The sequence below is a fragment of the Hyperolius riggenbachi genome, chromosome 1 (assembly GCF_040937935.1).
Source record: "Hyperolius riggenbachi isolate aHypRig1 chromosome 1, aHypRig1.pri, whole genome shotgun sequence".
NCBI lineage: Eukaryota > Metazoa > Chordata > Amphibia > Anura > Hyperoliidae > Hyperolius > Hyperolius riggenbachi.
Window position 1 is genome coordinate 297,353,573 of NC_090646.1, and position 24,393 is coordinate 297,377,965.

The 24,393-nt window shown below is 43.3% G+C and overlaps 1 protein-coding gene across 1 annotated transcript; it reads left to right on the forward strand.

The window, feature by feature from the left end:
- The first annotated feature begins 2,737 nt into the window (after window positions 1-2,737).
- On the forward strand, window positions 2,738-17,072 carry LOC137508582 (acidic leucine-rich nuclear phosphoprotein 32 family member B-like). The gene is made up of 7 exons (XM_068233764.1): window positions 2,738-2,929; window positions 9,693-9,842; window positions 11,160-11,282; window positions 12,174-12,363; window positions 12,941-13,020; window positions 13,108-13,159; window positions 15,062-17,072. Exons 1-7 carry the CDS (start codon window positions 2,876-2,878, stop codon window positions 15,145-15,147), a joined length of 735 nt encoding a protein of 244 aa, XP_068089865.1. The 5' UTR covers window positions 2,738-2,875; the 3' UTR covers window positions 15,148-17,072.
- Window positions 17,073-24,393: the final 7,321 nt, after the last annotated feature.

Sequence of the window (24,393 nt, forward strand, 5' to 3'; positions counted from 1 at the left end):
TTCATCTCATTTTTTTTAGGTGACTTAAGGTTCGCTTTAAGGACCAGCGTTGAATTCTGTAGAGCCCACCCAGCACAGATCAAACATCAGGCAGAGAGATCAGATCACCCCCCTTTTTTCCCCACTAGGGGGATGATGTGCTGGGGGGGTCCGATCTCTCCTGCCTGCGTGTGGGTGGCGGGGGGGGGGGCACCTCAAAGCCCCCCTCCGCGGCGAAATTCTGCTTCCCCCTCTCCTACCTGGCCCCCTGGTGATCGGGGCTGCACAGGACGCTATCCGTCCTGTGCAGCCTGTGACAGGACGTCCCCTGTCACATGGCGGCGATCCCCGGCCGCTGATTGGCCGGGGATCGCCGATCTGCCTTACGGCGCTGCTGCGCAGCAGCGCCGTACAATGTAAACAAAGCGGATTATTTCCGCTTGTGTTTACATTTAGCCTGCGAGCCGCGATCGGCGGCCCGCAGGCTATTCACGGAGCCCCCCGCCGTGAATTGACAGGAAGCAGCCGCTAGCGCGAGCGGCTGCTTCCTGATTAATTAGCCTGCAGCCGGCGACGCGCTGGTCCTGCAGCTGCCACTTTGCCGACGCGCGGTATGAGTGCGCGGTCGGCAAGTGGTTAAGGTAGCCATTCATGCATAGATTTTTCCATTCGATACCCTGCAAATTATATTCATCGAAATGAAATTTTGATCGATTTTGACACAAAAATTGATCGAAAGCATCGATCGGACAGGACAAAAATTCTTGGTTGATGGGGGTGGAGCAGTAGTAGTTGCTGAACAGGCCATAGCGATGCACTGCATCCAATAGAATAATGCTGCAGGTTGAGCAATTTTCAAGATTCCCTGCTGGAATCTATTGAATTTTTTTTGTGTGCGGTGTCTAAGAGGAATCTATAGTTTTGTCACATCTATAAGTGTATGGCCAGCTTATTTCCTTTAAAGCAATACCAGTTGCCTGGCAGTCCTGCTGATCCCCTGCCTCTCAATACTTTTAGCCATAGACCTTGAACAAGCATGCAGCAGATCAGGTATTTCTAACATTATTGTCAGACCTGACAAGATCAGCTACATGCTTGTTTCTGGTGTAATGCTGGATACACACTGTGCGTTCGCGCACTCGATTTTCCCGTCGATTCCCGTCGATTCGTTTATTTCCAACATGTCCGATTTGGATTTCGATGGATCGTTAGGTCGATTCGCATGCAAAGTATGCCGAATCGACCTAACGATCCATTGAAATCTAAATCGGACATGTTGGAAATAAACGAATCGACGGGAAAATCGAGTGCGCGAACGCACCGTGTGTATCCAGCATAACTCAGATACTTCTGCAGACAAATAGATCAGCAGGGCTGCCAGGCACCTGGTATTGCTTATAAGGAAATAAATATGGCAGCCTCTATATTCTTCATATTTCAGTTGTCCTGCTGACAGACTTCATTTTAGTAAATACATAAATAGTGCTGACCTCTTCCACTGTTTTTTTTACAGAATATATAGTCATGGGGCTGAGGGGCTCACAATAGTTTCATTCAAATGTAACTGTTGCTTAAATCTCTGAACAATCGGTTTCAGTTATTTGCACCCCATAACTGAAGCCATTTGTAAAACTCCAGAATCAAATTTCTCCATGGATAGGATGGTTTTGTTTTTTAGATTTCAACGTGTTCTGAAAGGCTTTGACAAAAGAGTGTAGTTTCAGCCAACTGTATGTAAGGTGAACCAATACACAGACACTGTTTACGTGTGTCGGCATATCCTATTTACATTCAGTGGCCATTTGTTATATGCAAAACCTAAGTAAATATACATAAGAAGAGAACAGGGGTTTCTTATTGGAATGGACGAAGCACGAGTGAACAATGTCTGCATGACTCTATGGGATCTGGGTGGGTACTGCAATTGCCTGTAGTGACGAGTCACTTTTCCCCGCAGGGGATCTTGTTACATGTACAGCAGTCAGTGTATAGTATACTGCACAATGCTGGCTGGCTAGCTACTACCATCGCTGCTGCTTATATACAAAAATAACACACGTGTTAGTGGTGGAACTTCTATCGCTCTTGTAGGGCACCAATTATTGATATAGAAAGGTTTTACACGTTTTGTTGTATAACTCCCATAGAGTAAAATTCAGCCTCACGAAACGATATTTGACAATACAACCCTTGTGCATTCAGTGTGCATATCATAGTATACAGTACCAAAAAACACCAGTTAGTACATAGCAAGTCCTAAGTGCAGAAAGGGCAATAACATTTGCCCCAATGATCGTTCGCCATATAGCTGATTGATTTTTTGCTATTAATTTTACAGCACTATCTCTTTATAGTAAACTCCAAGGGACCAGAAAAAGTAGTTTACTATTGCAGACGTTTACTGTATATACTGTACTGGTCATACACTGTTTATTTAGACAGACATATTTGCTAGAACCTGAGGAATTAGTTTACTATAACCAGAAGTTTACTATATCAGAGTCTACAATAACGAAATTCTACTTAAAATTGTGTGCTTTTAGTAAGTACGGACACCAGCGCGCTTAGTGGCCGAGCGCCTATAGTTGCATGGCTGGTGGTGGCTCATTGTTGTTTAAAGGCGCCATGTGGCTTTTTTGCGATTTGAATATGTTACAAATAAAGTCTTTATTGTTCTCATTGCTGTGCTCCCTCTAGAGGAGATTGCGCAGGTTGTCCTGTAGAGGTCAGTGTGTTCAGCCTCTTTATATCCTCCCACCCAATAACCAAACCCCTCCTTTGTGTCTTTGGCGCCGTTCCTATATAAAGGGCAGCAGAGCGGCCCCTCTTCTCATATTATTACCTATTTTTTTTTAGGACGTTTTAGTTTTAAGTCAGTTGACCTGCTCTTGCCGCCATGGACATGAAGAAGAGGCTCACCTTGGAGCTCAGAAACAGGAAAGCAGCAGAGGTAAGCCGCGTCTCCTGTCCTTCCCCAATGTAGGAGCGCGTCTGAATGATACACCGAGGGAGACGGGCCGTGCCTGCTGATGGGCTGGTGCGGCCGCTGTTACCGCTGCCGGTGTGCGGGCGGTGAACACGTCGCCGCATGGTCCCAGCAATGGCCGGGCATGTTCTCTCTGCTGGTTACATGTTGCTTGTGTGTGGAGTAGGAAGACCTGTGTTGTGCATATGCGCGGCGCCATTCTACTTCCCTAAACACGTGGCCAGGCCGTAGCTTCTGCCAATCCGGCGAGGGCGGGAGAGCGGGCGCCCATCATCTTGTTAGTTGATTTTAGTTGATTTTGATGGGCGCTTACCGCCATGTTTTCCCACCTACCATGCCTCTACACGCGTGTGTGAATCCATACGTTCAACGCTTTATCTCGGTTGAGGGCAAATAAGCATATTTTTTATTGCTTAATTGTGATTCGTATTTGAAACCGCAATTTAGTATATTTTTTTAACTACTTCCCGCCTTTCAGGGTTCGGCTTCTTCGCATGAGTTTGGTGGGGGCAGGGGGCGTACTGCATGTCGGTGGTGTCTAAATTTTTATTATTAATGAACGCGGAGGATTTATTGTATATTGTATTTCCTGCTGTCAGTGTTGGTTGTGTGAGGATGGCCTGCACCATGCTTTCTGTAGGTAGAGCGTACATGCTCCACCATTACACACCACCTCCTCGCTGGGTAACTTATGAGAAGGAACAACTCTTCATCCACTACATGTAACATTTCTCAGCATTCGCATACTGCTACTAGAAATATCAGCGCACAAATTACGTCTCTGCTCTCAAGCCTGGCTCTCATATAGTCACTGTTTCAAGCCTGTTGGCATATTTTACTAAAACTTATTGTGCAATAATGAATTTTACTGCCCAAACGTCAAGAAGGTCTGTATGGTTCAAGTCACGATGTGGACTCTTGCTGCTGGCTCCTGTGGGCATAAAGCAGTTTCCCATTGAATTATCGTTTAACTTTGACCTTAGCTGTATGTGTGTGTATGTATATATTGCTGTTTTCACTGACATCACACCACTGCTATTCAGGTTCCTCCCTTTACAATGTAGCAAATGCATCAATGGTATTTTGCTGCAGTTATTGGTGTGAACAGTCTCTAACTCCCCAAATTGCGTGTACCCAATTTTTCAATTTCTTGCCTAAAATGGAACTGGCTTCTCTAAATGTTGTCCTGGATTCATCTTCTGTCCAACCTAATGGTAAATGGTGTTTGAGTACTCTGTTTATATGCATTAAAGCATCTGTTCATACTGAGTTTTATAACTTAATCCAGTTTTTATTACTGTATATAGTTTAAGTAAAATTTTAGGAACACGATTCACAGTTCAGTTTCCTATATGCTCACATGGCAACCTGCGACACCCACTTTCAGTTATATTGGCATGCATGGTCGAGTGAGGCGCTTATACACTAGATCCGTCACTAAAACTTTGTCAGAATAGCAACAGACTAATTTTCCTGTGGGCCTTTTCGCACATGTCTAGGATTGAATATTGCATTTCTGCCTCACATAAACTATGCCATCATTTTGTTTTTAAGTGTTTAAATGGGTGTGTTGCTATACAGTAGTTGGAATGGCATAATTTTTTTTCCAGTGTGTAGTGGATGCTGAGACAGACTTGCATAATGGTACAGTATGTCTTAGGATAAGCACATAGTTTAAGGAGGGAAGCCCCTTGTCAATGTTTGGAGTCTCTGCAGGCAGCAGTGGGGGACCCAATGATGCCCTGGGAAGCCCCATTAGGTAGGGTTGTGGAGTTGGTACAAATATCTGACTCCTCAGTTTATGAAACTACTGACTCTAGGTACCCAAAACGACTCCAGCTCCTTAGTCTAATACTTACCAGGGCTTTGGATTTAGTACAAAAATCATCCGGCTCAGTTTTGAAACTGACTCCAGGTACCCGAAATTGCTTAGACTCCAACTCTGACTCCACAGACCTGTCAGGCTCCAGATGCTTCTCTCTCCTTAGGCCCCGTTCACACTGCACGCGTTTCCAGTCGCGTTTTGGAAACGCGTGCAGGTGACTGACACGCACATCAGACATTGCATAGAGTGCAATGTCTGATGTTCACACTGCATGCGTTCCGGACCTGTGCGGTCCGGAAGCGCATGCTGCACGCATTTTTGTAAACGCGTGGCTGTCCCATTCACTTTTCAGTGATGGGATCAGCCATGCAACGCACACAAACGCGGATGGCGTACGTTCATACGCGTTGCAATCCGCACGCATGGCCATCCGCGTTTGTGATGTGAACGGGGCCTTAGGGAAGTATGTGGTTTTGTAAACTTTAAAGCGACTTAAGTGCCTTAAAGAGAATCTGAAGCCAGTATAAGGCCCCGTTCACATCACAAACGCGGATGGCCACGCATGCGGAACGCAACGCATGCGAACGCACGCCATCCGCGTTTGTGTGCTTGGCTGATCCCATCACTGAAAAGTGAATGGGACACCCACGCGTTTTTACAAAAAAATGCGTGTAGCATGCGTTCCCGGACCGCACAGGTCCGGAACGCATGCAGTGTGAACATCAGACATTGCACTCTATGCAATGTCTGATGTCGTGCGTGTCGGCCACCTGCACGCGTTTCCAAAATGCGGCTGGAAACGTGTGCAGTGTGAACGGGGCCTAAATCTCTCTTCTTATATTCTGCAGGGGCATGCGTGCCCCTTCTAAACCGCCGCTATCGCGCAGCACAATGGGGGTCCCTTACCCCCCAAATCCCCTCCGTCCTCGCCGGGGATCTCTTCCTGATTGAGGCAGGGCTAACGGCTGCAGCCCTGCCTCACGTGCGTCTGTCAGCGTGTATCTCCGCCTCTCCCCCGCCCCTCTCAGTCTTTCTTCACTGGGAGAGGCGGCGATGCGCCGCTGATAGACGTGCTGTGAGGCAGGGCTGCAGCCATTAGCCCTGCCTTTAGGAGCAGCAAAATCTACGACCAAGTTGGTCGTAGATTTTGCAGGGGGGGAATTGGGGGCGGTAAGGGACCCCCGTTGTGCGGCGGTTTAGCAGGGGCACACATGCTACTGCTGAATATAAGAGAAGATTGTCTCTTTAAAGCGGTATTGTCACCATAAAAATCAAATTTCAACAGCAACTGGTCTGAGTGTATTAAGTGATAAAGATGCTAATCCTGCATTCAAAACTGGCAAAACTTTTTCTGCTGTTATGGTTTGGAGTTATCACATACTTTAGGAGCACTGGCCCTAGTTCCAAACCGTGCCAAAAAGTTGAATGCTGGGAGTTTTTATCTGTAATATATATATCTCCTCTTCCATTTATTTCCCTGCCTAGCTGATCACTTGTGTTTACAAGCAAGGCTGAGGTGACTCAGTGATTGGATGTGTAAATAAAAAAAAAAAACTCTGGGAGGGCAGCTAATGAATACACAATGAGCAAGAGAAGTGGGGGGGAACAAGAGTCAGGGAGGATATGTCAGCATTAGCTAGGCAAGATGGCCACTGCCTAGAATAGGAGTTTCTGTTTCTCCTTTATAAAATTCACAGGAATCATTGTGTGTAGCACAATATATCTGTTATGTAAGTAGAAGTAGTATTTATCTACTTATGTTTTTTATTTCTAGGTCATCATCGGTGTTGCTTGTTCTTTAAAGGAATCTTCAATCAAATTATGGTACCCCCCACTCTACTTACCCCGTGCTTCCTCCAGCCCCTGGCAGCTGCTATGTCCCACGCTGCATCTCTGCTCACAGCCAGCGGCCTGTGGTCCCTGCCTGCGCAGTACACTCCGGACCAATGTGTAGGTCATTGATAGCGGCCCAGTAACTGGCTGCGAGCTGAGATGCGGAGTGGGGTATAGTTCCTGCCAGGGGCTGTAGGAAGCCCCAGGTATGGGGGGGGGGGGGTGTAGCATAATTTGAATGAAGATTCCTTTTTAAGGGCTTCCGATGCAAGACTGATAACAGATTTTACTCACCTGGGGCTTCTCCCAGTCCTTAGCAGTAGTCTCAGTTACTCGCCGCAGCTCTGGTCCTCCGCGTTGTCCTGCTGGTTGCTGTTAAGATCGTGAACCTGCTTGCGGGTCGGCTCTCCTTGGCTGCCCGAGCATCCACGTCATCTGGAGCGGACTGTGCCTGCACACAACTACTGTGCATGCTCAGTACGCGCCAGATGATGTAGAGACGCGGGCATGAATGGAGAAACAGAGGAGCTGACCCGTCGGCTGGGTTGCGGTCTTAACAGGTGGTAAGCGGGACAATGCAGATGACTGGGGCTGGGAGAAGCCCCAGGTGAATAAAATCTTTCACATCGAAAGTCCTTTAAGAGTTTTTTTTTCTTCTTCAAACTGGGGGGGAGGGGGGAGCACTTACCTAGTGCATTACCTACCTAAGGGGCTGCTCGTGTGTCTGAAGACCTTTTTAGTGACCATAATTTTGATTCTGCAAGGTCTTTACGTGACTGTGTGATGTATGGTGCTCGCCGTCTACTCCGCACTGTGCTGCAATTTGCTGCAATTTTGTTTTCCTGGGTCTGAGGCCTCTTGCACACTGCATGCGATTCCGATTTGCTATTTTGTCTTTTAAATGCGATTCTGATTTTATTTTTATTGGTCCTGCATGCCGTTTTCCTGCATTTTTCTTCGTGTTGATAACATCAGGTAAGATCGAAATCGGATTTGCGATTTTCAGTGTGCAAGAGGCCTGTTAGTTGGTTTTTATCAGGGAGAGTGTGCAGTCAACCAGAGGTGTGATGTGAGATAAACAATTTCTTGCTCTACGAGCATCCCCTCCATCAAGCTACAAAAATTGTTTGCCAAGGTAATGGGTACTCTAAAACTACAGGTAGTCCCCGGTTAACGAACAAGATGGGGACTGTAGGCTCGTTCTTAACCTGAATCAGTTCTTAACCACATAACGACCGCCTAACGCTGATAGGCGGCGGCAGGTCGTTTGTGGTTTTCCATGGAAATGGCCGCGTGTTCGAGCGGTTGTTCCATGTCAGTTTACGGAGGGTGTCTCCGCCGGGCGGATCGCTCAAAATCAGTCTCATCACCCGCCCGATTTGGCGTGCGGACGACGGGACGTTCAAACGACCAGTCCAGCAAAATCCGACGTGTGTATGGGCTTTAAGTCCTTTATCACTTGATATTGTACTTGATTGATATAAACATTATTTTACAGCTAACTAAAGACCAACATTGTGGCTCAATCTTTCAAATGTTTAAAGGGAATGTCCAAGCAAAATAAAAAAATGAGTTTCACTTACCTGGGGCTTCTACCAGCCCCATGCAGCCATCCTGTGCCCTCGTAGTCACTCACTGCTGCTCCAGTCCCCCGCTGGCAGCTTGCCAACCTCGGAGGTCGGCGGGACGCATTGTGTACATTTTTACGCATTCCCACTAGTGCAGGAACATTAACACATACATTTTTACGCGTTACTGGTTCAATGCGTAAAAATTTACAAGCGTGACCATGTTGGTAGGGGCCAGAAGTGCGTGGTACGCCTCTTGATCCTTCTGTTATTATTAAGCTTTAGAAGCTAAGTTGACAGCTCAAAGTGTACTGGAAGCTAATAAATAAAAAAAAATCACAGTACATACTTAACGTACATACGTTAAGTATGTACTGTGATTTTTTTTTTTTACTTTTTTTTTTTTATTAGCTTCCAGTACACTTTGAGCTGTCAACTTGGCTTCTAAAGCTTATTCACTATTTTGAGGCCCTGGTGGACTTACCTCCTTAAAGCAGCCGTCAGCTTCAAAAAGGACAAATTTATTGACATACTCCGAATACAATGTTGCAACACGTTTCATGGGTGTGATCCTGCTTCATCAGGCAATAAAAGGGGGGGGGGGGTATATAACAGAATAGTCTACATTACACCAAGCGCCTCTGTTTAAGGTAGAATCTTTTTTTCTGATAGATTTTCCAATTGCTTATATGCAAAACAATTTGAAATCAGACTTGTTGAAAATAATTGGGAACTGCCCATTTGCCTGCCGTCCAGATTGCACTTCGGAGCAGCCTCGACTCCTAGTGGAAACGGGCCCTAATACTTTAAGCCATAGACACTGAACAAGCTTGCAGATAAGAAATATGATTGCATTTGCCACATGCTTTTTGGCAGGTGTGTGAATCTGCCAGAGATTGATGCTCCAACAAACATTGCATGCCCAGGAAGGGGAAAGGAGGAGATGATGGATGCACAACAACTGTTTCACGTTAAAACATTGCTTAGTCATGTGCTAATCCAGACGGTCTAAGTGTTCATCACAAAATTTGCTGTTTTGCCTTCTGTAATCTCCACACCTCCCACCTATTTCACCCTACTGCACTGTGCTGCAGGACATGGATTTCAGCTGAGCCAACAGTCTTAACCCAAGGACTTTTTTTTTGTTTGCATGCGAATTGTATGTAGCTCTGAATTGAGCTTATCAAATGCACTTCCTGTTGACTTTCAATCCCAAACTGCATGCCATTTACATTAAATGCACATACAAGTAAGAAATCCTTTCAGCTCATTGACTAGGGTTAAGAAATCGATGACTGCAAGGTGCTTCTGCTTTTAATCTTATTTCCTACTGAAATGAAGAAATATTGAGGCCTTCATAGAACTGTAACAAAATGTGCAATTTTGATTACATGTGTTGGTTAATAGTATTATACCCTCTATTTTTTATATTTATATATTTCCATATTCAGATTTCTTAAGTTTTTTTTTTTTTTTTTTTTTTCCCTCTCCCTTTGCACAGGTTAAGGAAATGGTATTGGATAATTGCCGATCTGATGATGGCAAAATGACAGGCCTAACATCGGACTTTGTGAACCTGGAGTTCTTGAGTATGATAAACATCAACTTGTCATCGGTGTCAAATTTTCCTAAACTAGAGAAATTAAAAAAGGTTTGTTATACTTGTATTTCTGCATTGTTTAAAATTCTAGTCCTGATTTTTACGAAGATAATACTGGTGTTGTCTTATACTTAGTTTAACCATAATTTAGTGATACAGGGAAATGTTCTCCCCAAGCTCTTTTAGCCGTGTGCTCCACCCAGCTAGTTTTGGTTAGCACCCAGCTGTTATCAGCTCACCACCTCCTATGCTGTAAGCAGAGTTGCAAACAGCACTGGCCCTGCATTCTTTGATCTTGCCCCATCCGGCTACTTTTTCATACCACCCGGCTGGAAAAAATTCTGGGGGGAACAGTGTATGTTCAGTGACAAGCATATTAAATATACTTGTGTATATTTTTAAATTTTTCCCTTTTGAATTGGTGTTGTGATCAGTGTGGTATTTGCTATGATTAAAATGCTCTATTGAGTGTGCAAAAATACAATATACCCTGCATTTTGATGAAAAAACATGTACACAAGTGGGGACTGTATCATGGGCTTTCTGCGAGAGCTCCTGCCGTTATGAATTGTATGGAGTTCTGTCTAGTGGTACTGAGCCCTTTACCTAGTTTCGACATGTATAGAGTGATCATACAGTACTTAAAAATGCTTTCTGAAAACTGGGCAGTGTCATATTAGACTCTGTAACGAAAAAGTTCCCCTGGGGGGTACTCACCTCTGTAGGAGGTAGCCTCTGGATCCTATCAAGGCTTCCCCATCCTCCTGTGTCCCACGGCGGTCTTGCTGCAGCCCACGAAACGCACAGCCGACAATTTGTCAGGCTGTGTAATATTTACCTTTTCTGGTTCCAGCAGGGGTGCTATTGCGGCTCTCCACTCTGAGATAGGCAGAAATAGCCGATTTCTGTCGGATCCGCTCTACTACGCAGGCAACTTGCGCCTGCACAGTAGAGCAGACTGACAGTGATTGACTATTTCCGCCTATCTCTGAGCGGAGAGCCGATACTGCGTTGGAGCCGGGAAGGTAAATATTTACATCCCCGCATTTCGGGAAGCTTTATCGCTGCTGCCACGGGACACAGGACGGGGAAGCCTCGATGGGATCCGGAGGCTTCCCCACCCGAGGTGAGTACCCCCCGGGAAACTTTTTTTTTTTTTTTTTTTTTTTTTTGTTACAGATTTTCTTTAAGATGGTTTGAATAGATGCTGGTAAAGCATGACTGAATCCATGCAGAAAGCACAACTTCATACCGAATTACCATACATCTGATCTCAGAACATTGTTTAGGCACACTAGAAATTAGCCGTTTTTTATGATGGTTACTATGACTTATTTTAGTGCTTACCTTTTTAAATTTTATCCTCAGTTGGAGCTCAGTGACAACCGGATCTCTGGTGGTTTAGAGGTACTTGCAGAGAAGACTGCAAACTTGACACACTTGAACCTCAGTGGTAATAAAATTAAAGACATCAACACTTTGGAACCCCTGGTAAGCATCTCCGCTCATTGCAAAAGACAGCACAGTGACTACAGTTACACCTACTTTTCTGAATTACAACCTTTTTCTATATAGTACCTGTAATGTTGCTGATGATTCAACAAATAAGCTAGTCCTGTACATCCTTGGAAATATTACAGTAGACACTAGGAAGGCCACTCAAGGATTTCATGAATAATTGAAAACTTGCCTTTAAGTCAATCTGAGATACTTTAAGAGAACCCGAGGTGGGTTTGTGAAATATTAGAACACAGGGGCATTTTTTGTGTACTGTGACCAGCCTCTGTGTCCTTCTATAGTGCCTCCAGACCCCCCTTTCCTTGCGCTCTGCTGTCCCCTTATAAAAAGCGCCAGGCTAGGGACACGCAGATTGTCGCTAGCCTGGTATTTACCTTCAGGTTGCCACCCAACGCCGCTCCGCCTCCTGTATAGCGCATCTCCCCACGGCTTTTCACTCTGTCATCCTGATGCTGTGAAGCTTCATACCTCAGTATAGCTGCCGTTGCTTGTCAGGAGCTGTATGGAGATAGGTTTCACAGGCTGAAGTTGAGGAGGAGCATGGACCTGGCTGCCACTAGGAGAGGCAAGTTTACAGGCTCCTCTGCAATACTTACAGCACAGGAGGGAATTGGGGAGGAGCGTGTCCCGATAAATGGTCTTAAAAGGGGGGGGGGGTCTTGGGTTTGTAGTGGTTTTAAGTCTTAAAGCAACTGGTGGTCTTAGTTCAGAGCTTCAAGCTACCGGGCATGCCCGTGACATGAATCGCTTTAATTTCAAAGTACAATAAAGTTTACAAGCTGCAAAAGCCAAATAAGCAGGGTAATTTTTATATAAAAGTACACACTATTAATGTCTAATGTTAGTTTTATTTTCATATTGCAGAAAAAACTTGCTCATCTCATGAGTTTAGACCTTTTCAACTGTGAAGTCACAATGCTGAATAACTACAGGGAGAGTGTATTTGCGTTGCTGCCCCAACTAACTTACCTAGATGGTTTTGATGCTGATGATCAAGAAGCCCCAGATTCTGATCCAGAACCAGATTGTGAAGATGCAGATGAGAATGGAGAAGGTAAGTGCCAGGCGAGATTTGTATATTTCCAATCTGTATCTAGCAATGACAGCTAATGTACTGTAGAGTGGTAGAACAATAGCATACGTTTACCCCAATGCGCAAGAAAGTTGGTGGCTGACCAGATTTCTTACAGCCTGTGTCAGGAAATAATGTTTTTGAAAAAAAAAAATTGAATATCTGCTCCTTCGGTCAATAAGATATAAATCCTAGTACACAGTAATTTGAGTTTGATTGTAAGAGCACAAGAATGGGTGCAGCCATAGGTGCACGTCAGTGTTTTAAATTTGCGGCTACAGCCGTAAGTTTGGGTGCCCAACAAGATGGCAACAGGGAAGTTCAGCTAGATGCCATGGTACAAAGCCTAGTTGCACTAAAGAGTTCTTTCTTGTAAGTTATAGCAATGGACTTAGGTGTAAGTAAGGCATATTTATAACTTTGCTTGTTAATGCTGTAATTTACTTTGGTTTAATTTTCTTTAAAAAAAAAGTTTAGTATGTACTGAAGATACTTCATAAAACTACATTAATGGTATTTTATATAATTTAACTCAGTGTCTCATGTTTTGTTCCTTTAGAAGGAGAGGAGGATGAAGATGAGGAAGACCTTGATGAAGAAGAGCTTGATGAAGAGGATGAAGATGGGGTAGACGATGAGGTTCGAAGTTTTAACTAATGATTTACCTTTAATACAAATGTTCTGTTACTGAAACGTTATTTAGTACTGTACTTGTTTGTATTGCAGGAGGATGTGGATGAGGAGGACGAAGGGGAAGAGGAGGAAGATGAAGATGACGGTATGTTTAGTATGACTGTATTAAAGTAGCTATTAAAAGGTATCTATGTAAAGGAAGTGCTGGAAACTTGCCACACCAGAAGCTTTCGGCTTCTTTGTAGGGCTGTGACTGCCAGGAAAGGAACTGCACCAATAAAATCACCTCCACTTTTGAGACTTATCTGTCCAGTGTATTTGATTCCAAACAAAACTGGTTCACTGCAGTGGTCTTTTAGATGTGGAGCTCCTTCATGCCACTACGGATCACCCTTGTCTCTGCCTATAGCTGATGCATGCCATGTTGCGTTCATCATCATTCCAATACTTTTTTCTTCTGGGTTTGAAGGAGAATGTATTGGAGATGGCAGGAGATATGCAGTGCACCGGCTATAGGTGGCAACAAGGGTGAGCTTTCTGGTGTTGCTTAACCTGCATTGTTCCAATGCTGAATATGCAAACCGTCCTTGTCCATTAAAGCTAAACAAAGTGCCAGAACTGCTGTAATGCAATGATTTCTCAGCTTGTTAATTGTACAGAGCCATACTAATACAACATGCATATAGATTGTTTCGGATTGGTTGATCCTCATCAGTGCATGGCATGGATTAATATGGCTCTATGGGTTAGGACTTGACGCACTGATTGCCCAGCAACCTTATGGTGAGCCATGGTCTAAATGCATGTTGGGTTAGTATGGCTCTGTATCATGGACAAGCTTGACACTTCATAGTATTCCAGTGGCTCTGGAGTTGTATTTAGCTTTTAGGGGACAGCAAAGGGATGCTTTGCATATTCGGCTATGGTGCACTGTGGGACACCTCATATACGCCAACCTGGATAATGGCAAATACCTTCTGTTTTTAAAAAGGCAAAATTCAGTTTTACAGAGCATTTTAGTGAAAGGGTGGTTTAGCCCCTTTGCACACTCCTAGGAGTTCTGGTTCACTACCTTGCTGGGTAATCTGTATTAATGGCACAAACTGTTCGATTGATGTAGCCTGTCTCAATTGTCCAAAGGTGCTTCACCCTCTCTTCCCTTCTCCCCTGGGGCTTCTACCGGTCTTCACTCCTTAATAAGGGGAGGGGGGTTGCCTGTGTCACATACTACAAGCCAAACACTAGAGGCTTCTAGTAGTCATGTAAGGTACATGCCACAGTGCTCCTAGTATTTGGCCTAAAGTGACAGGGACACACAGCTCCCAGGGAGTGAAGAGACCAGAAGATGGTGGTGAAGACGCATTAGGAAGTGCTGGCAGACTTCTGAGTGAAGTTCTGATGGCCCTACACTCTACATGACTCGAGGGGGCTGGGCAGGGGGGCAGGCATTTAAAACCTGAATGTTCAAGCAATTAGAGTATTGTTTGTGTACCTGATTGACTATTACAAAATATCCCACAAGCTAATATCCTTCAAGAACTCGTTTAAAGCCTGTGTATTCTCCATACTGCATGCATATGCACCTGGAAATTTGTGTGCAGGGAGAAGGTGGAAAACTGCACACCCTGCTGTGCCAAATTTACCAGCAGAGTTACTATTCCCTCTTCCAGCTACTGTAATTTGGGCTCAGTCCTTTTGCCAGCGCCCAATCTACTTGCTGAGCGCCGCTACAGCTGTAGTTCACATTATGGCCTATGGAGGTGCCCAAATGTCCCCAGCTGTGCGGCACCCTTTTACCTGTCTTGTCCACACCTCCTGTTTAAACTAAATATGCACACAATTTCAGAACATAATGCTGAAGAGGGTAATTAGGGGAGCAGGGATGGTTAATAAAATGCAAATTGAGTTTAATTCTGTGCAAGAACTGCTCCCAAAATCCTGTAAGTTTCAGCAGTGTCAAATCACAACAGCAGATTTTATAATTTACTAATTTTACAAAAATCTATGTAAATGAATACAGTGTTAATTCTAACCCTTGTATCTACAGATTTACCCCAAGGAGAAAAACGAAAAAGAGATTTGGAAGATGAAGGCGAGGAGGAGGATTTTGATGAGGAAGAGGATGATGAATAGAATGAGGCTACTGGATATTTTTTATATGAACTGTCTGGGCTGGCCACCAGCGCATGTGACAGTGTCTGATAGGTCACTGTATACTGCTGTTCACCGCCACCCTATTGAACTTTTTTAATTTTTCTTTTGTGTAGATGTGTAGGGTTGAGAGATGAGACTATTATGGGTCTTGAGTGAAAAATTTTGTTTGCCGCTTTATTTAAAGATGGCTGTCTGAGCTATTTGCAGTGTCAGATCTTAGGATGCCCTCCTTTACCTATTTTTATCCCTTTTTGCCCTGGAATTTTCTGTGAAAGTTCTGTGGTTCCTCTGATCTGTGAATGGTGCATGGCTGTTTAAATCTGAGGATGATTCCAAAGACAGTCTCCCTCCCTCTATCCTGCATCCTGTTGTGTTAAGACATGCCTTAATGTTAATGTGTTCTGCTATGTTTATCTCCAGATTCATGTATATGATTAACATTTTGCGTATTCTGGCAATAAGATTTACAAAAATTGTATAAGCTTTGTCTCCAACAATTTATCTTCCCACTTTATATGGTTGTCTAATGTAAAACTGTAACTCTAAGATGGTATAAAGTTTTATAGATCGGGAAGTTTTTAACTTTGTAGATGAGACTCTTAGCCCAGGCTTTTTAATTGCTAAAAGATAATTGACCTGCATCCTAAATTTCAGTGCAAGAACTTTCTGACTCCAGCAGTGGAAGGTATCAGTAGATGGCTAGGTCTTCAAATCTGAGCTGGCTTTTGGTTATGATTTCCAGTCCTGACCATGGCCATCTATTGCAGACCTGGATTTAAGATGCTCTTCCTTTACAGAAAGTGCAGTGTGGAAAAGGCAAATTGTGTTCTGAGAACTGAAGAGGGGCAACAGCAGTTGGAACTACAATTTTATCCTTAAAGGAAACCAGAGATGTGACTTGGAGACAAATAACATAATAGATTTATACATACCTGGGCCTTCCTCCAGCCCCATCTGCATGAATCGCTCCCACGCCACCATTCTCAATCGCCGGTACCGGGTCACTTCCGCACATGACCAGTTTTCCGCATGTGCAGTGACTCCCTCAGTCTCGCCAGCGCCTGCTTTACGCATACACCTGCGCAGTGAGGGATTGCACTGTGCCTATGTCGCCTGGCCGAAGTGACTGGACCCAGTACCCGTGATTGAGAAGGCTGAGGACGGCGGCGTGGGAGTGATTCATGCGGGTGGGGCTGGAGGGCAAACACTGGCAATCCAGCGTAGGAGACTTGGGAACTTCCGGCACCACCATAGACTGTTGGAATTACGGCTATAGGGGCGCACAGTGAGTAACTTCGGTGCTGTCAGAAGACTGAGCTGAAGTAACTTTTAATACACTGTAATTCGGCTTCCAGCAATAGCTGAACGCTGAATTACATCATTCCCCACCATCCATGTCGACCTAGAGGGGGTGCTGGGAACTTATGTAGCAGCAGGATAAGCCATACCGGCTATATCCTGCGCCCATGTCTCCCGGCGGTGAATCCTCTAAATATGTGTTGGAGGAAGCCCCAGGTTTGTATAAATCTATTATGATGATCGTCCGTGTCTCTTTAAGGCTAACCTGTGAAAATGAGCCTAGTTGCCCGATGGGTATCTAAAGAAATGTTCCAAGAATAACAAATGGCATTGTGTAAGTCCCAAGTTTTTTTATTTGGGGGGGGGGGGAGGATCATTGGTGGATGCTAAAACAAATATCACTGCAGTTTGGATATACTTTTCTGGAATTTGATTGTTCAGACAAAACATGAAGCTGTGAGTTCCAATTTGCAAACAGTCCAGATATGAACTGGTGCTAGTACAAATAGGAGCTTGCCTGGGTATAGGGGACAATGAGGTAAAACTGTAAAATTTCAAATGCACATGTACACATTTGTCTCAGAATAAATGTAATGTAACTTTTACTTTGTGTAGCTGTCACAGTTAGCATAATCTGCTGGCCATCAGGCTTTGGATGCATCAATCTTCTCACAGGGATTCTTAGTTTCCTTTATTTTTAAAGCATTCCCTGGTTGGCAGTAGCACGATCAGTCTGCCAGAATAGTGTGCAACAGCTAAGTGGACCAGTGTACCTGAAGCAATTTAAAAATAGGCTTCCTAGATCCTCCTATGCCTCTGTTGCTGGGCTGTGCCCCTTTTATTATATTTAATGTTGAAAATTGCTCCTGGCTGCACTCTGAACAAGCGTGGCTGCACTGCCACCAGTAATTTGCGCCTCCGCAGCAGCAGGGAGCCACTTCACTGCTTCCATGCACAAGTGGTTCTGTGCAAACTACTGGTACCTACGCAGTTCGGCCACACTTACTTTGAGAACAAACAAAGCCATGAAGAGGAAGGCCTGGTTCACAGAATAAGTCAGTTCCTAGATTAGAAGGGAAAGGATGGGAACAGATCTAATGCACCTATGGATCCGTTCACATCCGTCCTTTTTAAACTGATCTGTTCTGAGCTGAAGTGGGGTACTGGCTGGCAGTGGAGGAGTCCTGTATGTCAGGAAAGCCTATGGGGCATCCAGAGACCTCCCTCTATTGTTCCCAAGTCCCATTTGAAGACTTTGAGACTTTTCCTGTGAAAAGATGATCAGTGCAGTTACCCTGGGATATTTGTATTTCTGTACACAACTTTTGTGCAAACCTTTTCAGATTTCCTTTTAATAATTACATGTAATTGAAAAATGACCAACTGCATTTTTCTGATCATATGCTATTGGTCTGTGTTCTTCAGCCTTCACCTAGAGGAAGCAGATGGTTCTGAGTGGTTAGTTCCTGACTGCTCCCTGTATTGTATTGTCTGAGGGTGAATGCTGCAAGATTTAATTGATGTAAAACTGCTATATGCGTAGACTTAGAAGAACTGCAGTGAAAATAATGTAATAAAAAAGTGCTTTATTTTTACAATAATTATGTATAAATGATTTAGTCAGTGTTTGCCCATTGTAAAATCTTTTAAATCCCTGATTCACATTCTGACATTTTTACTGTTGGCAGGTGAAGTAGCTGCTGCATGCTTTTTTGGCAGTTAGAAACAGCTGTAAACGGCTATTTCCCACAATGCAGCAAGGTTCACAGACAGGAAACTGCCTAGAGTATGTACTCAGAATTTCTTTATGGGAGGGGTGTAACCACAATATCAGCTATACAGTGCACCCTGATGGTCTGTCTGTGAAAAGGAATAGATTTCTCATGTAAAAGGTGGTATTAGCTACTGATTGGGATAAAGTTCAATTCTTGGTCGGAGTTTCTCTTTAAGTGTTATAATCTCTGAATGAAAAATTGTATGTTACATTCAGAATTACAAAATATGCAGCAGAAGTGTGTATTTTGTGAGCCATCAACTAAACAGGATTGCATATCTTTCATGGCAGGTGAGGATATTAAATTGACATCCTTTTCTGTACAGTGTATCAGGTCGTGATCTTATGTTGCAGAAAAGAAATGTAGCTTGGTAATGGTCATGCCCTAACCAGGCTGAACAACATTTAAGTGCAGCAGGACAAGTCCTTTTAGTGATCCCTACTGTAAGTGGTTATCAGTATAGGCTTCATTTCTTGATATTACAAACTGCTGCTCCAAAATTGAATCATGTACAGGAATTACAGAAGGCAGATACAAAAAAAGTAAACGGTTGAAGCAGGGATTTCGAACTCCAGTCTTCAAGGGCTGTGGGTCTCACATTTTTGCCGCAGCTCAAATTGTTGGGACTGAATCAGGAAAGGTGTGGTTCACCAAGTAGAACGTATTTCTCTGTTCATCCTAAAGACTGGCATGGGTATTGCCCTTGAGGACTAGTTTGATACCTGTGTCAATAGGTCCAAAATCATTGAAACTTTTTGTTTGGTTTTATCTGCATGTCTTGGCTGACATGCGTTTACTTATTGATTTAACAAATTACAGAAATTCCAATGACCTATGGAGGACATTGACCCACTATAGTTTAATCAATATAAAAAAAGCTTCTCTTGGTCCTCGTTCCAGCGCTGGCTCCCTGGGCGCAGTATTTAACCAATTTAGTCAGATACTGTTCTCTACTGTGAAGGAGGCTTCAGAAATCTTCGGGAGCCCGAGTGCTCATGAGGCTAGGCCACTCCATGCTGTGGACGTGTGAGTGCTCCCTCTCATATGGAGCTGCCTGTCTTTGGGAGGAGTTTGCGCCCAACGATTTCCAAAGTCCCCTGTGGTGGAGGATGCAAATGGAGGAGCTGCAACAAAGGGAGTGGGAAGGCTCTATAGCACCCAGAGCTGTCCCTCTCCTTAGTTAAGTACCTGGTTTATTTAGTTTTATGATTCCAAATGAATTTAACCAGTTAAGTTATGGAGTAGTCAATATTTCAAATGATAAACTATGTTAAGTATACTAGAGTTTTTGTGTGCACATAAGTTTCCATACCATAGCAGAATTTGATGGCTTAATGGTTGGCTGAAGTCATTTATTCTCAAACTGTGATTACTCTATTTGCATAATCATGCCACAAATGATCTTAATCAAAGGTATACTTAGCCGAGTTCTGAATACTGTGTATTGCCCCCTTTAAAATCGACAGCTTGAAGTCTTCTTTGGAAGTTGTGAATAAAGCTCTTTATTTTCTCAGATTGGGTAAAGCTGCTCATCCTTTACAAAAAGCCTCCAGTCTCTGAGGTCTCCTTAGAGTGACTCATGGATATTGAGGTTAGGAGACTGAGATGGCCACTCTAAAACCTTTAGACAGGTAGACTTTGATCATTATGTTGGAATCTCCAAGTATATTTCTTGCTCAGCTTCCTGGCTGATAAGTGGAAGTTTCCCTCTAGTATTTGTTCTTAAGTTGCTGCAGTGGTTCTCAATATTTTCAGTGCATGTAGCCCTTTGTCATCTATTTTATTTTTTGGAAGTGTAAAACCTTTTTTTTTTTAATGTTCTAAATGGAAGGTGCTTTAATATATAGTCTGTTATCTTGCGCTGATAGAAATCAGCTAGTGCTGGATAAGTGTGACTTCTGTGTGCTTGAGGTTAAAAAATGGGCCTAGCTAATACAGTACTATACTACATTCTGTATACATACCAAAAATTCTAAATTAAATGGTAAAATACTGTAACGAAAAGTATATTTAACCCTGGGAGCTATAGAACAGTTTTTAACATCCTTTTAGGAACATAGTGTTTATGCACAGTGGAGTCCAAAAACAACCTAAAGCTTCCTGCACACTGCAAATCAATTTTCTGATTTTCCCTGAATACATTCAACAGAAAAATGGATCAAAAATGCAGCATGCAGTAAAGATTAAAACGGAATCGGTTGTAAAAATCGATTAAAAAGCGGAATCTGAATTGTGCCTAAGCCTAAGACATTAGCCCTCAGCACTGTGAGTCCTGCCAGCAATTTGTGCTGGTTAGTTAAGTACCGGATAGCTGGAACTTAACTGTACACAGAGAATCCCTTCATTGTAAGGCTTACTGAACAGGCAGAGCCGAGATTTGAACCCTGGTCTCCTGCGTCAAAGGCAGAGCCCTTAACCATTACACTATCCAGCCACTGCAGATAAATAGCTATTGCAAGTAACTTGTCTATATATCTTATCTAAAGTTTAGATGGTTTACACAATAAATCTAGCTTCAAATGGCTTCAACATTATGATTATTTCTTCCTGTGATACAATGAGAACAGCCATATTCTGCTTGTCATCATCACATAGGTAACCTACTCCACTCCTCTCTCCTCCCATCTCTTGCCCTTTGCCTCTAAAATCCCCTTTCCGGGGAACTGAAGTAAGTGGTATACGGAGGCTGCCGTATTTATTTCCTTTTAATCAATACCAGTTGCCTGGCAGCCCTGCTGATCTAATACTCTAATACTATTAGCCATAGCCCCTGAACAAGCATGCAGCAGATCAGGCATTTCAGACTTTTTAAAGTCAGATCTGACTAGCTGCATGCTTGTTTCTGGTGTTATTCAGATACTACTGCAGAGAAATAGACCAGCAGGGCTGCCAGGCAACTGGTATTGATTAAAAGGAAATAAATATGGCAGCCTCCGTATACCTCTTCAGTTCCCCTTTAATGCTCCAGCAAAAGCCTCCTCCCCAGGTTGAGCTCCCATCAGCACTTGCAGCATGGGACTCAGAATGCCTATGTGCTGGGGGTGTGGATACATTCATTTACATGCAATTACGTAATAAATAAAATAAAATATAAAAAAAAGCTTTGGATGGCCAATAACATGGGCACAAAAATTAAGGCAGCATAAGTTCTTTAACCACTTTACCCCCGCCCGTACGGATTTCTCCGTCCCTTTTTCCATCCTTTAACCCCCAGGGACGGAGAAATCCGTACTTTGCGCACTCCCGCCGCGCTACCGCTCGTAAACACGCCGCCGCCCGCTCGCCTGGAAATCAATGAACGGGAAAATCCATTCCCGTTCGTTGATCTTAGCCCCGCAATGAGCTGCTGCTCTCCAATGGGCAGCGAGATCATTGTGAAACGATACAAACTTACCCAGCCTCCAAGTACTTCCTCCAAGCTTCCGGAAGGACGCTTGGAGGTCGCATTAACCACTTAAGGACCTAGGGCTTTCTACCCCTTAAGGACCGGCCACTTTTTTTCCATTCAGACCACTGCAGCTTTCACGGTTTATTGCTCGCTCATACAACCTACCACCTAAATGTATTTTGGCTCCTTTTCTTGTCACTAATAAAGCTTTCTTTTGGTGCTATTTGATTGCGCCTGCGATTTTTACATTTTATTATATTCAGCAAAAAAGACATGAATTTTGGCAAAAAAATTATTTTTTTACCTTTCTGTGCTGACAGTCTAAAATTTCTGTATACATGCAGCGCGAAAAATGTGGACAAACATGTTTTTGATAAAAAAAACCCCATTCAGCGTATATTTATTGGTTTGGGTAAAAGTTATAGCGTTTACAAACTATGGTGCAAAAAGTGAATTTTCCCATTTTCAAGCATCTATGACTTTTCTGACCCCCTGTCATGTTTCATGAGGGGCTAGAATTCCAGGATAGTATAAATACCCCCCAAATGACCCCATTTTGGAAAGAAGACATCCCAAAGTATTCACTGAGAGGCATGGTGAGTTCATAGAAGATATTATTTTTTGTCACAAGTAAGCGGAAAATGACACTTTGTGACAAAAAAAAAAAAAAAAATTTTCCATTTCTTCTAACTTGCGACAAAAAAAAATGAAATCTGCCACGGACTCACCATGCCCTCTCTGAATACCTTGAAGGGTCTACTTTCCAAAATGGGGTCATTTGTGGGGTGTGTTTACTGTCCTGACATTTTGGGGGGTGCTAAATTGTAAGCACCCCTGTAAAGCCTAAAGGTGCTCATTGGACTTTGGACCCCTTTAGCGCAGTTAGGCTGCAAAAAAGTGCCACGCATGTGGTATTGCCGTACTCAGGAGAAGTAGTATAATGTGTTTTGAGGTGTGTTTTTACACATACCCATGCTGGGTGGGAGAAATATCTCTGTAAATGACAATTTTTTAATTTTTTTTACACACAATTGTCCATTTACAGAGTTAGCGGAAAATTGATTTTTATTGTTTTTTTCACAAAGTGTCATTTTCCACTAACTTGTGACAAAAAATAAAATCTTCTATGAACTCACCATACGCCTAACGGAATACCTTGGAGTGTCTTCTTTCTAAAATGGGGTCATTTGTGGGGTTCCTATACTGCCCTGGCATTTTAGGGGCCCTAAACCGTGAGGAGTAGTCTGGAAATCAAATTTCGCAAAATGACCTGTGAAATCCTAAAGGTACTCATTGGACTTTAGGCTCTTTGGCGCAGTTAGGGTGCAAAAAAGTGCCACACATGTGGTATCGCCGTACTCGGGAGAAGTAGTACAATGTGTTTTGGGGTGTATTTTTACACATACCCATGCTGGGTGGGAGAAATAACTCTGTAAATGGACAATTGTGTGTAAAAAAAAATCAAGATTGTCATTTACAGAGGCATTTCTCCCACCCAGCATGGGTATGTGTAAAAATACACCTCAAAACACATTGTACTACTTCTCCTGAGTACGGCAATACCACATGTGTGGCACTTTTTTGCACCCTAACTGCGCTAAGGGGCCCAAAGTCCAATGAGTACCTTTAGGATTTCACAGGTCATTTTTGTTTCAAGACTACTCCTCACGGTTTAGGGCCCCTAAAATGCCAGGGCAGTATAGGAACCCCACTAATGACCCCATTTTAGAAAGAAGACACCCCAAGGTATTCCGTTAGGAGTATGGTGAGTTCATAGAAGTTTTTATTTTTTTGTCACAAGTTAGCGGAAATTGATTTTAATTGTTTTTTTTCACAAAGTGTCATTTTCCGCTAACTTGTGACAAAAAATAAAATCTTCTATGAACTCACCATACTCCTAACGGAATACCTTTGGGTGTCTTCTTTCTAGAATGGGGTTATTTGTGGGGTTTCTATACTGCCCTGGCATTTTAGGGGCCCTAAACCGTGAGGAGTAGTCTTGAAACCAAATGTCGCAAAATGACCTGTGAAATCCTAAAGGTACTCATTGGACTTTGGGCCCCTTAGCGTACTTAAGGTGTAAAAAAGTGCCACACATGTGGTACCGCCGTACTCAGGAGAAGTAGTATAATGTGTTTTGGGGTGTATTTTTACACATACCCATGCTAAGTGGGAGAAATATCTCTGTAAATGACAATTGTTTGATTTTTTTACACACAATTGTCCATTTACATAGAAATTTCTCCCACCCAGCATGGGTATGTGTAAAAATACACCCCAAAACACATTATACTACTTTTCCTGAGTACGGCGGTACCACATGTGTGACACTTTTTTGCAGCCTAGGTGCGCTAAGGGGCCCAACTTCCTATTCACAGGTCATTTTGAGGCATTTGTTTTCTAGACTACTCCTCGCGGTTTAGGGCCCCTAAAATGCCAGGGCAGTATAGGAACCCCACAAGTGACCCCATTTTAGAAAGAAGATACGCCAAGGTATTCCGTTAGGAGTATGGTGAGTTCATAGAAGATTTTATTTTTTGTCACAAGTTAGTGGAAAATGATACTTTGTGAAAAAAAACCAATAAAAATCAACTTCCGCTAACTTTTGACAAAAAAAAAAATCTTCTATGAACTCGTCATACACCTAACAGAATACCTTGGGGTGTCTTTTTTTCTAAAATAGGGTCACTTGTGGGGTTCCTATACTGCCCTGGCATTTTACGGGTCCAAAACCGTGAGTAGTCTGGAAACCAAATGTCTCAA